Here is a 12478-nt window from a genome sequence, read left to right on the forward strand (position 1 = left end):
GCACAGTTTCTTCTGGAACGCTGTCAATCCCGTCTGAAGTGTAGAGATATGGATCTAAAAAGGGCTCTCACAGGGACCTGGCCAGGTGACGTCCCAGCTATGAACTGCCGTAGGCGGTCAACCACCTGTGGTGGGCCCAGTGAGTCTCGGAGCCGGACTTCTTTCTTGATCTTCCATCCCCATTATCGACTTCAAATATCAACTGTACATGATGGTCTAATGCCTGGGCAGTGCCCACCTGAGCAGGTCGCAGGTCGAAGGTACTAATTGTTCGGGTTTTATAAATGACGTCACCCCCTTCCATTGATTCCAATCTCAAAAATTGCAATCCAAACCATTCAACCACCATTTTATTTCCCTCTCGTCACTGTCCCTTTAATGAGGTACCCTCTCTTCACACGTACATTTGGACGCCAATTTCCTTTCCGTCAAATCTCTATCTTTGTATTGTAATGGGTATATTCTTCGTGACTCATGATTTTATGTTTTAGTAATCGACTATACGTGTGCGAATATGCTCCACCATTTCTGCCGGCAACTCTTCCGGCTTGACCAGGCCCATTTGCAGTAGATCAGACCAGAAGAACATGGCTCTGTCTTGGGAATAGGCCAGGTAGTCAAAGCCCTCTTCCTCATCAACATCCGCTTCCACCGGGGGCGTCCCGGTCTCTTCTTTGTCGTTAAGTCCTTGCTCATCGCGTGAAGCACCGGTCATCTTCGCAATACCTTCTTCCATGCCCGGTATTTTGGCTTGGACGATACCCCATGTCGCCCAATTTACTGAGCTGATTACACGCCACAGACGTGTTTGTTGCATCAAATCACGCACTCCCTTTTCTAGCTCTTGCTCTGTGGTCTGGGCTTGGTGCCAGCTGGGCTCTGTGGGATTTTCGTCCAGGTCGAGTGGGGTGATAGCGGGTGCATTGCGGCCAGAGATGACTGGCGATATATGTCCGACAGCAACGCTTGCGGGGCGATGAGTTAAATAATTTGAGATGAAGCGATGTTGCTCCTCTGGTGTCGGGTAAATACGATTGTTGCAAGCCCATGAGCGCTCTTCATCGTGGTAATTGTAACACCATTCGGTCTATGTTGATTAGAAGAAGAATTTTCCAAGCCAGGAACGCTTTAGACTCACGAAGTGATTAGCGAACTCATATCCACGGGTGTTCGCCGACGAATACTCGAAGTCGATGACAACAAGCTGTTTATGCTCATTCGCGGGCAGAAGTAGCGGCGATTCCGTGGCAGGCTGCATTCGAAGTAAATTGCCGTATTGGGTCTAAGCAAGTCAGTATCGGGAAGGTGAATGACGAGCGAAAGCTTACATCGTTGTGGGCAAACACAAGTTGCCGCTTGATCTCTTCCATTCCACCACAGGTAGCGACAAGCCAAGCCCTATACTTTTCCACGGCCTTGCGGAACATCGCCCATGGAACGCCGAAAACATAACCGCGCCGCCGCCACGATTCGGTGGCCGCCTTGGCCTCATTCTCCGGTGACTGCACCTCTTTGTCCAGCCAGGTTGTCAGCTTTTCACAGTGATCCACCCATTTGTCGTAGTCCTGGAAGACCTTTGGTCCACCTTCCCGCTCCTCCTTGAGAAGTTCAATGCCATCATGAAGCTCACGCATTCGCTTGGAAATATGCTTAGCAGTCTCGGGAATTCGCAGATCCTTCGCTGTCAACGTGCGAGCCTCTAAAAATTGCTCGAATCGACCGTTTTTGAAAGTTCCGAGCACACGAGGGCCAATGTTCTTTCGACCGAGGCGCCGCAAGATCTGCAATTCCTTCTCACGGTCGATCAGATGCTCAACCTGAGGACCGTAAATACGAAGCAGAAGTTTTCTATAATATTATTAGTCTTGATAAATTAGAACAGATCGTTATCGTGTACTGACGGTGGAGGCTTCCTGGAGACCAAGGAAGTAGAGTCACGCTTCGGAGGAGGAAGGTTCTTGGGCGGCTGAACCACATACACCGCGTTAGTTAACGCACCACTGAGGCGCACAACCTCAATGTCATTGGCTTTCTCCATCGGTACTTTACGCCAGCCTCGGAGTTGTAAGGTATGCGCAAGGCGCAGGATCTCTGTTCTAAAGATCTGCCAAGCCTGGCGATCCTTAGAGCGCTTTGAAGATGTGCTGCTATCAACAGTGTCGTCATCTGCTGCGACACTTGAGTTGTAGGCCAGGGTCTTGGAGTTATCAAGAACAGCCTCTACGCCGGGAACAGGAGCATCAACATCAGTGTAATCGGAGTCCGAAGCAGAGCCTCGGCGAAGACCTTTGGGGCGGCGGCGAGCTGCCCGATTTACAGACTGGAGGGCATCCAACGAATCCGTACCGCGCGAACGCGAGTGCTGCACAAGGATTTCCTCCAGTTTGTCGAGGGACAATCGAGTTCCAGAACCATTGTGGTGTTCCTCCGACGCTCGATGATCACTTGCAGAGCCCTCTCTATGTTTTGAAACAGCCTCAGCCCGTCGGGCCTGGTGAACATTTTGTCGAGACTTCTCATTTTGCAGCCATTCAGATACTTGGTGGAATAGGCTCAGCTGGAGGTCTTCTTCAGGTTTTATAGGCCGATCATTATCTTCCAATGTCAAAGCATCTAACTTGGCGCTCGCCTGGTGGCTTATCGTGGAAGGCATGTGAGTTGGGTGGATCGGAGGGCGGGCGGTGGCTTTCGGCACAGGCGCGCGATACTGCTTGAGCGACGATGTGTCGGGTGGGGAGGCAGGTGTGGTTCCACCTGCATGCAAGGACTTGCGTGAAGGAATGTCCAAGCCCGTTCCCGAAATAGGCGGCGAGTTCACTGGCAATCAGTAAGTCTAGGCCCGAAGAGGTGTGAAAAGAGGAGCGCCACAGTCGGATCAACATCCAGCAAATACTGAATATGACAGAAAATTGCGGGGGCTGGCATTATCCAAGTACAAATGACAGGGCAATATGAGGGGGAGACAGCCTACCTGCTTCTTCGGGGTCACAGCCACCATTCTTTTCAGAGGGCATGAGGTCTGAGCGCCACGAATGAGTGAAGTGGCGTTAAGAATGGAGCAAGGAAAGACAGATGTATCACCAAGGATGGTCAATGAGGCGCAAGACCCAGGATGTTCACGGCAAATGTATAGAAGAGTGAGTGCCCAACAACCAGGAGGTTACCCCAAACTTTGGTGGGGTTGAATTTGCATGTGATAGAGCGGTTTTCAATAGTACCTTATGAATATTGCATATAACCGGATCTATAATGATCCGATGTATATCTTATGCAATTAGACTGGACCCATAAATAGAGAGAAATAGGGATAATACAAGATAGAGTCATTGATATCTCCAATTGGTCGGTTACAGTACGTGAAGGGCCAGATATTGACAGCGGTTTGTTGCCTCAGGCTAGACGTCAGGGTCCGTGTCATGTTACCTTCGGCCAATCACGTGGCTCTTTATTTACATTCGACTCACTCCACCAACTGTCCAATATGGACAAACCACATACTCAAGAAACCATCCTTCATTCGTTGGGAGGTCGCACGGTGGTCCGAGTCGACAATGGTCTTGTCGTAAAGTCTGGTCACATTCGCCCCCACGAAGCAGAAACACTTCGGTTTATTGCAAACAACACGACGATCCCCGTGCGTGGAGTTCATGATATCCGCAGGGGGATGACAGAAGATGACCAAGTCGTCGCTATTATGATGGACTATGTGCCTGGCAAGCCACTCGACGAAGCTTGGGATACTTTAGATTCCGATCAGAAGCTCGCTATTGCCGACCAACTCCATCCATATAGTAAGATGATATAGACTTACTCTTCGGTTTACGATAGGGGGTCTAAAAAGCAGTCTAAAAAACAGTCTAAAAAGCGGTCTAAAAAACGGTCTAAAAAACGGTCTGTCCAATAATGTTAAAACATTTGCTATGTCACTGTACTAAAAGAAGACGCCGTGAAATACACATACTACGTCTTCCCTAATTAAGCTTAGACAGGTGGAGAGGGGGTCCGAATATCAACAAGAGGGGTCCTTTTAACATTGCCCCTAAGTTACCCAACTACCCGTACGTTATGAGCGGTAAAATATTGACGAAAACCAAAAATCTGCATTTAAAGTAATTTAAATTGTAGATAAACCAGACATACTCCATAACTGACGACGTTAGAAACCGATCAAGCTGTTGCCCCATGCTTCTTGAGTACCGCCACCGTTTCTTCATCTTCCCCAGCTTCTGCTGCTGCAAGGGCAGTGCGGTAGTCTCCGTTCTCAAGGTGCATGTTCACATCAGCACCAGATTTAAGCAAAAGTTCCACGATCTCAACATTCCCTTGGTATGCAGCAGCAGCAAGAGCACTACCGTACTTCCCACGCTTGAATGGTTGGTTGACATCTGCTCCGGCGGCCACGACGGCCTCAACAATGTCGAGCTGAGTGTGAACGTTGGTCACAGCTGCTGCAAGAACACAGTCATACTCGCCTTTCTCAAAGGTACGTTTGATATCTGCTCCTGCTTCCATCAAAGCCTTGACAGTATCGACGGTTTCATCACATGCAGCGGCGGCCACGAGAGCACTACCGTACTCCCCATGCTGTGGTGATGCATTCACGTCCGCACCTGATCTGATCAAGTACTTGACGGCCTCGACATTGTATGCCCTTGCCGCTGCTGCTATGAGAGCATTGCCATACCTCCCATGCGGAAGCGACAAATTGACATCAGCCCCCTTTTGGATTAGGTACTTGACTGTGTCCATGTCGGCACCGATCCAGGACGCAACGGCCGCCGCAAGAGGACTTCCATAGTCCCGACTTTCGGAGAGCAAGTTCACGTCTGCTCCTGCTTCAACCAGGGCCTTGGTGACTTGAAGAGTTCTGTCCTCTGCTGATGTCTTTTCGAGAACACTGCCATAATCTCCCGAGAGTCGCATGTTCACATCAGCACCCTTCTGGACCAGGTACCTGATACCCTCAGAGAAGTCGTCGTATTCAACTGCTTTTTTGTATTCCTTTGGAACATCCAGCTCTGCGCCTGAGTCGACCAGGTATCTCAGGACTTTGATATCTCTAGCATCTACTGCCAGTGAAACGGGGCTGTTCTCATCATCCCCTTTGTGGATATTCGCGCCGGCTCCAACAAGGTATCTGACAATCTCAATCATGCTTCCTCCCTTGCTCTTGTAGCTTCCGTATGCTGCTGCCCCGAGAGGTGTGCCCTGACTGCCGTACTCTGCCGGGTTTACCTCGGCTCCCGCTTCTACTAAGCATTTGACGATTTCAAGATTTCTGTCATCGGCTGCTGCTCGTTCGAGGATTGTGACGAAACTCGACTCAACCATCGGCAGATTCACATCAGCCTTTGCCTTCTGAATAAGATATTTCGCACCCTGCCTATTGCCAAATCGGATAGCGACGGCAAGGGGATTTCCGGATTGCTCTGGCACGTTCACGTTGGCTCCAGAATTCACCAGAAGCTCAAGAATCTCGAGATTGTTTATCTTTGCTGCCAGGCCAACTGGGGTGAGGAGCACGATTGGCTCAAAGTCTTCTTCGTCATCATCTTGATCTTCCGGGGTATACGTTTGGTTCACATCCGCGTGTGCCTCTTGGACCAGGTATTTGGCGGTCCCAAGATTTCCGGCGAACAGCGCTGCGATGAGAGCAGTTTTATGGAAGCCATGCTGCACAAACATGTTCACATCGGCGCCTGCCTCGACCAGGCACTTGACAGTTTCAGTGTGCCCCCGGTGGGCGGCGGCAACAAGAGCGCTGCCATATGTTCGACCCTCAACCGGCAAATTTACCTCTGCACCTTTATCAATCAGAATCTTGCAAATGGGTGTGCATCCCGCCCGCGCAGCAAGCGTGAGAATATTGTGGCCTCTTTCGTTCACATGAGAGACATCTTTGACATCCTGCCACCAGTCTGACAGAATGGCACTGAATGAGAGATGACACATCGCAAAAATGGCCTTGTCTGCCGGGCCTAACTCGCTTTCGAACTCGCTCCATTCCGGATGAGGTGCCTGGTTGAAGTCGCATGTATCTTTGAATTCTTCGTCGTAGCCACCTGCCGCAAGGCAGAGGTTAAAGTCTTCTGCGTCGGTGATCCTGTCTAATTCCTGTTGAATAACCTCATACCATTTTTGGTACTGTTTGCTGCTGTCTTCGGGGGATCCGAGGAAAGTCTTCAAGAGGGATGACAGGGTAGCCTCTTCGTCATCCTGTGCCGCCTGGATATGCTTTGCCCAGTGATGTCTAATGTATATATGGAATGGATGCATGAGATGGAAGACCTCAGTTGGCTTTGATTCCCAGTCTTCCAAATTGAGATCATCATCATCCTCCTTGCCATACTTGGTGATAAGCCATGTTAAACAGGCACTGGCGGCGTGGAAGTTCACCAATGGAAGGGTCCATTGCATTTTGGTCTCGAGATATTCGCGGACTGACAAATGAGCGAATCGCCACACTTTCAGCTGAGAGTCGATGGTGAGGAGATTGTTACAGAGCGACAGTAGACCTTGCTCGTCGATTTCGTCGGCCAGTGCAGGTTCCTCTCCATTCGTGTTCACGCGAACAGCACCGAGGAGCTGGGAGGTGGACAATGGCCGCTCTGCCGCCATCACCCACAACATGGCACGGTTTGTGAGCAGTTTATCCGGTTCCTCCAATTCTTCCACTTGACTCCATGCCTCATCGTAGGCCTTTTGGAGGTCATCCGGCAGATTTTCAAGTCGCTTCCAGACACTGGACTCGGTCTTGCACTTTTGAATCTGATGAGTCTGCAAAGCAGCCCATTGGAACATTCCCTGGCAGCGTTCGAGCAAAGCATCGATGACCTTCGATTTCAAACGTCCGAAGAAAGGAGCCTTCTTGGCAAGCTTGTCCATCTCTGCCGAGAGATATTTCTCGATGTCACTCTTGTTGTCACTTGCATTGATGCCGATATTGGGGGTGTTCTCCAGCTGGTTCTCAATATCGGGGTCTGGTCGGCTGGAAATGAAGATCCTAACAGGATTGCTGTTGGACTCGGACACGAAAGAGTTCAAAGCATCAATCAGTTCATCGCGGGAATCAGGATCACATTCATCCATGGCGTCGATCACAATTGTGGTTTGCTCGTAAATATCCAGGGAGGCCCGGATCTGCTCCTTGCAAATCTCTAGACTAAATGTTGTCCCTCCTTGGCGACATTTCGAATATAACTCACGAAGCTTTGTTTGGGTAGCTTCGGGGTTCTTCGCGGTTGTCGAGAGCTGGCGAACGATGTTTTGAAGAATGGACAGTGGCTGCGAACGCCTCGTTTCGTTCTTGTCACAGTAAAAGAATGCAAAGCCCTCATCCTTCGGATTCTCACTTATTTTGTCCTGGATTCGGTCGACGACGACGGATGTGAGGAAAGTCTTTCCGGTACCCGGGGATCCCTGAAGCCAGAAGATAGAAGAGTTGCTCTGCTCCCACTTGCTGAAACCCTCATGCTCCAGCAACCATCCACCCGTGCCAGGTGTCCTCTTTTCTTTGACGTTGTTGTGGTTCTTTCCAAAGGGAATTGGTGAAATCCATTCCAACATCTTAATGCGTTCTTCTTCATCCACAGTTTGAAGGAGATGCTGAATGCCTTCGTCCATACGTTTCATGGGGGCATTCAGAGCATTCAGCATTCCAATCATGCTATCATCTGCGTTCGCACTGCGTCTAACTTCACACGCGGAGACATCGCGCAGAAGGTCATCCTCTTGTTCGCTAATAGCGGAAAGATCGCCAGAGACCTTGCCCGGATTGATAAGCGCTTGCAGGGTACGCGTAGCAGTGTTCTTGGAAAACAGACTACCCGACTCGGCCAGCAGATCCAGTGATGTGGTATAGATTGTGGTCAATGCGGATTGAAGGTTCTTGGAAAGGTTGTCCGTGGGAGTAGCGGTGGCATTCTTGAGATATACAGATTCATAAACTTGGCCACGACTAATCACCCGAACAATCTTCTCAGTGGTCGCAAGCAAAGCGGCCATTTGCTCACCTTCAATAACAGGGATCTAAAACAAGAGATCAGTGAAATGCGGATAGCTCGGGGATAGCCAAATATAGCGCAGAATGCAGCTAAACAACGAAAGTAAGAGACTTACCTGCATAACAGATTTAATGACAGCCCATGGAATAGCAGCTTGAGGTGGAGCAAATTGCACGGCAATGTCACCGGCCTTCTCGAGCCAGTCGACAATCTTGTTGGTATAGTTCCTCAGGACGATCTCTTCATCGCCAACTTTCACCTTCCAGAACTTCTTTTCGCACTCTTCCTGTCTCTTGTTGACCACTCCCACGAGATCGTTGATGCTGGATTCAACTGATACAGACTGGGCGGTGTCTTTGTTGAAACCCATCTTCTTTAACGTCTCCTGCTTTGATTCGGGCAAGGAGTTCAGAGCCTCCACCCACAGATCCTTTGGAGCATCTGGCTGCTTCGCTGGTTTCTCTTCGGCGGGTACTTCGGCGGGTGGCTTGGCGGGCGGTGCGTCCGCTGCGGGCTGGGGAGCCGGCTGAGAGGGCGCGGTTGCTGCCGATGGAGTTTTCTCATTCCCTTCTTGCTCTGGCTTAGTTGGTTTAGGTATGGCCTGGAAAACCCCAGGGAGGTCAGCATTTGGGAACATGGACGTTCTGCAGCAGTTCTTCTGGGGCTTTTCACGCCTTCCTGAATACCACTATGTATACTGACTACTCACCTGTTTTTCACCCTTCTTGTGTCTGTGGATGTGAAGCTTGTCCCTGAGTCGGTCAAACATCTTGCGAACTCTCAAATTGACGTCGCGCTGAAGAAAGTGTTGTTTTTAGGGCTTAATGTGCCAATACTAAATATTGTGGGTAGATGGCGAAATATCCAAAATACCACCAAAAAGGGCCACTCGGAGGTAGCCAATATTGGGGAATAGGTATACACACAATGACAGGGAAGTAGAAGAATTAAAGAAATCGCAGAAATCGGAAGAGGGACATTTCAGCTCCGCAAGGTCTCATGGAGAGCTGATCGCATACTTTAGGAAATGATATACAATGGCTCCCTCTAGGGCCCCACGTACCCCTCAGCCGTTCATCTCAACCTTGAACCCAGCGGTGTGGTTCAAGCGTCCAGAAACTGAGCTGTAACGAAGATGTTCTTCAAATGTCACCGTGCAGTATGGACATGATGGTGTCTGGGGGGCCACATCACCCAGCCACCATGTAATTGTGCAGATTACTGCGTCATTCAACCGCGCTAATCGTATTTGAGTGCGGGAATGATACCAATACCCGAGCCTCCAACCACTGGACGAGGCTCGGGTCCGTGAGAGATCGCTTGTTCAATAGGTCCACCTGAGCCCCACTCGATCTTCCTCATTTGCGCATAAACACTCCTATACACTACTTGTAATTGTATTAGCTGGATATTTTTAAGTGAGAGGGAAACAGTGAATGGTATATTGATGTAGTATTGGATCAGTGAATATATAGCCGGGCGGTGTCTTTAAATGAAGGCTCATCGGGTTTTCAGACCTATAGAACGGGATCCTTCCCTCATAGGCTGACAAGTAACGGTGGAATATCTATGTACGTCCCGGGGACATAACGTTAGTGCTATATTCCTGTATAAACAAAGGCGGTATGTACATTATTGTTCAGCCAGCAAAGGAGGCTCTTTATGTGCCATTTCAACCTGTATGTTCCTCGACATTTCCACCATCTCGTCAATAGTACCAACCAGCCCCAGATCATGATCTGCGCGAGTCTCAAGCTGCGCGAAAAGCAAAGGCAGGACAGAAGATTTCCATAGTACAGCATGTATCTTCTTGCTTGATATAGCTGTGACCACGAGAAGCACGTTTGATTACATAACAGAGGCAACTGGGAGAATAATCCATGGCCAGCGAACATGGATAAACGAAATGACACGATAGGCTCGCCCCGATACATGGGTAGACCCTTGACTAGAACGGATAACATCCGTCATACTAATTGCCATGTTGGCCATTGCTTCGGTGAGGTTTTCACTGTTGTATAGTAACAAAGCAGTCTGAACCCCTGCGAAGTTATCTTCTCCAAGATCTCTCAGGAGCGTGCCATTGAACGAGTTGATCATCATGTTCTGTAGCGGGTTGGTTGGGCCAAGGATATAGTTTGAATCTGCCGATAATGTTTTGCTATTAAGTGTGTTCAGGGAGACCGTGAGCGATCCAGTGGTTCTCCCTTCAACATAGAGATTTTGGGTGTTTGTTGTCTCAAGAAATTGATGGCTGGGCGAGATATGATTCTGTTTGTAATGCCTCTCACACCAATGTACAGAGCACTCTGTCATAGTCGGTTTCGGCTCTGTTATGTCTCTTCCTATTCTTCCCTACTTTCATAATGGGAGGATAATGAATGTTACTACTGAGCATTATTCCCAAATGGAAGTCCCACACGTTGCATATACTTGGTCCATAACCCCAGTGCGATTCTAAGCGCCGCAAGGCTTCCCAAGCAAGACGCTCGCTGTACTGTCGGCATCATTCGTAGTCACGATGTAGAGATGGCCCTCTCCGTCGAACTCGCCTGCTGCAACACTAACTGGGACCCCACGGGGAATGTGGCCTGCGCCTAGAAACCCCCGTTCCCGTCCCGAGCAAGACGCTTACTGTTTTGCCGTACCAGTTCGGAGCCACAATATCGAGATAGCTATCTTCGTTAAAGTCGCCTACCGCAACACCAAGCGGCCTGGGCCCCACAGGGAATGTAGACTGCAGCTGGAAGCTCTTCGATCCAATCCCGCCCGAGCAAGATGCTCACCGTATCATCGGCTGTATTTGAAGCCACAATATCGAGGTGGCCGTCTTCGTCGAAGTCGCCCAGTGCAACGCCGTGCGCAAATGACCCCACAGGGAACGTGGCCTGCGCCTGGAAATTCCCTGATCCAGTTCCGAGCAAGACGCTCACCGTATCGTCGACCCCATTCGCAACCACAATATCGAGATGGCCATCTCCGTCAAAGTCACCCACCGCAACACCTTCCGGGCCCGGACCTCACGGGGATCATACTGTAGTTTGTGATTTCCAGAGTGGTGGGCAGCGTCTGTTACGTTTAACTGGAATGTGCGTCGTTGCAACTGTCTCCACATGGTCGACCTGACGTTGGAAAGTTCTCGGGTAAGAAACTTGTGGCCGGATGGAAAATCGCAACTCGTGCGCATCGAGGGTGGCTGTAGGGTTCAAACTCTCAAGGATTACCAACTGGAAATATTTGCTGCACGCTTCCCTCAAGTCGTTAATGGTGAAGGACATGTCATTTATAAGCTGGCCTTGGGCAGACTCTCACATGAAATTGCTATCATCAGGGGATTCGCAGATAATGGGTTTTATTGTTGCCCGTATCCAGAAACATGCCAAAGCACAGGCATCCATCTTCTGGTGCGTGCAATAATTTGACTGGTCACAATAACATTCCAGGTGTGGTTGAAGAGTCTATGTGCCTCCCATTTGTCGGAGAAAATGGTGGAACAAAGAGTCAAATTTCGGAGTAAGAGTAGGAGCAACAAAGTGCTAATAAACATGACATTAGATGCGACCAACAAAGAGGGAAAATCAGCTTCCGCCCACTGTTGGGGATATCCGCTGGCCGTCTGAGGAGGAGAGCGGAAAGCGGATGGGCCTGGGGCTCATTATAGCTGCATTGACCGAGCAACAAGAGGGGGAAAAACCAATACCAAAGAATAGGAATTTACTGCACGTATTTTTTACAGCGCAACTCCTGATCGAATATCACGCCTAGAAGTTTCGCGGTGCTAGACGGTTCGACCGTTTTCCCGTTCATGATGACCAGGCCCTGGTCTTCTTCGCGCTGTTTCCGGGTGAGAGATGAGTTCCGTTTTCTCCGCAGCGAAGAACATGCTTTTGATGGATTAAGCGAAACCCCCTTGGACAGACGATCAGGGAGGTCAGAAAAGCCCAATCGTTTACGTAGATTTCTTAAGTTGAACGTACTAAAGAGGATGAACAGGCTACCAAAGAAACAGGGTATTGCGAGTGGTAAATTGAGGAAGTTGTAGTTTAGGAAAGAGAGCTCAGCGATGTCTCATCTGAACCAGTCAGACCAGCACTGCAGACCGACTATATTGTCTGCAAAGGTGCACTTCTGACCTGGAGGGAGATATAAAAAGGGCTCCCTACAGGCAGTATTCTGGCCCCCAGCTTGCTCTCCATCTATACCACGTCCACATTATATCCAAACGCTGATAGTATGCGCCTTAACTTACCTCACATCCTTGGAATAGCCACATCAGCTTCTGCTCTGTGGTCAGTTACCTACTACACCGCAAGCGATTGTTCAGGGCCAGGAAAAGAGGTTGGAGGCTTCAAAGCTGGGTGCCAGACTCTAGAAGCCGGCACGGAATCGGTAATGGTCTCTACCGACAGCGGCAACAATATTACCTTGAGCACGGATATCAACTGCAACACTCCTTACGAGGATACCATTCCGAG

The 12478-nt window shown here is 49.6% G+C and overlaps 4 protein-coding genes across 4 annotated transcripts; 1 reads left to right on the top strand and 3 right to left on the bottom strand.

Moving 5' to 3' along the window:
* Positions 1–487: 487 nt before the first annotated feature.
* PENARI_c022G10572 (uncharacterized protein) lies at positions 488–3014 on the bottom strand (the record flags this gene model as incomplete). The annotated part of the gene is made up of 5 exons (XM_022635443.1): positions 488–1087; positions 1139–1282; positions 1329–1848; positions 1902–2817; positions 2972–3014. 5 exons carry the CDS (start codon positions 3012–3014, stop codon positions 488–490), a joined length of 2223 nt encoding a protein of 740 aa, XP_022484680.1.
* Positions 3015–3481: 467 nt separating this feature from the next.
* On the top strand, positions 3482–3935 carry PENARI_c022G09231 (uncharacterized protein; the record flags this gene model as incomplete). Its single annotated transcript, XM_022635423.1, has 2 exons — positions 3482–3791; positions 3829–3935. The coding sequence occupies 2 exons, from the start codon at positions 3482–3484 to the stop codon at positions 3933–3935; spliced, it is 417 nt and encodes a 138-aa protein (XP_022484692.1).
* A 232-nt stretch (positions 3936–4167) lies between these two features.
* PENARI_c022G06687 (uncharacterized protein) lies at positions 4168–8772 on the bottom strand (the record flags this gene model as incomplete). Its single annotated transcript, XM_022635395.1, has 3 exons — positions 4168–8028; positions 8119–8604; positions 8713–8772. 3 exons carry the CDS (start codon positions 8770–8772, stop codon positions 4168–4170), a joined length of 4407 nt encoding a protein of 1468 aa, XP_022484704.1.
* Positions 8773–10460: 1688 nt separating this feature from the next.
* Positions 10461–11281, bottom strand: PENARI_c022G12065 (FG-GAP repeat domain-containing protein; the record flags this gene model as incomplete). The annotated part of the gene is made up of 3 exons (XM_022635462.1): positions 10461–10600; positions 10702–11022; positions 11080–11281. The coding sequence occupies 3 exons, from the start codon at positions 11279–11281 to the stop codon at positions 10461–10463; spliced, it is 663 nt and encodes a 220-aa protein (XP_022484731.1).
* Between the last annotated feature and the right edge of the window lie 1197 nt (positions 11282–12478).

Source organism: Penicillium arizonense (assembly GCF_001773325.1).
Source record: "Penicillium arizonense strain CBS 141311 chromosome Unknown PENARI_contig022, whole genome shotgun sequence".
In the NCBI taxonomy this organism is placed as follows: Eukaryota; Fungi; Ascomycota; class Eurotiomycetes; order Eurotiales; family Aspergillaceae; genus Penicillium; species Penicillium arizonense.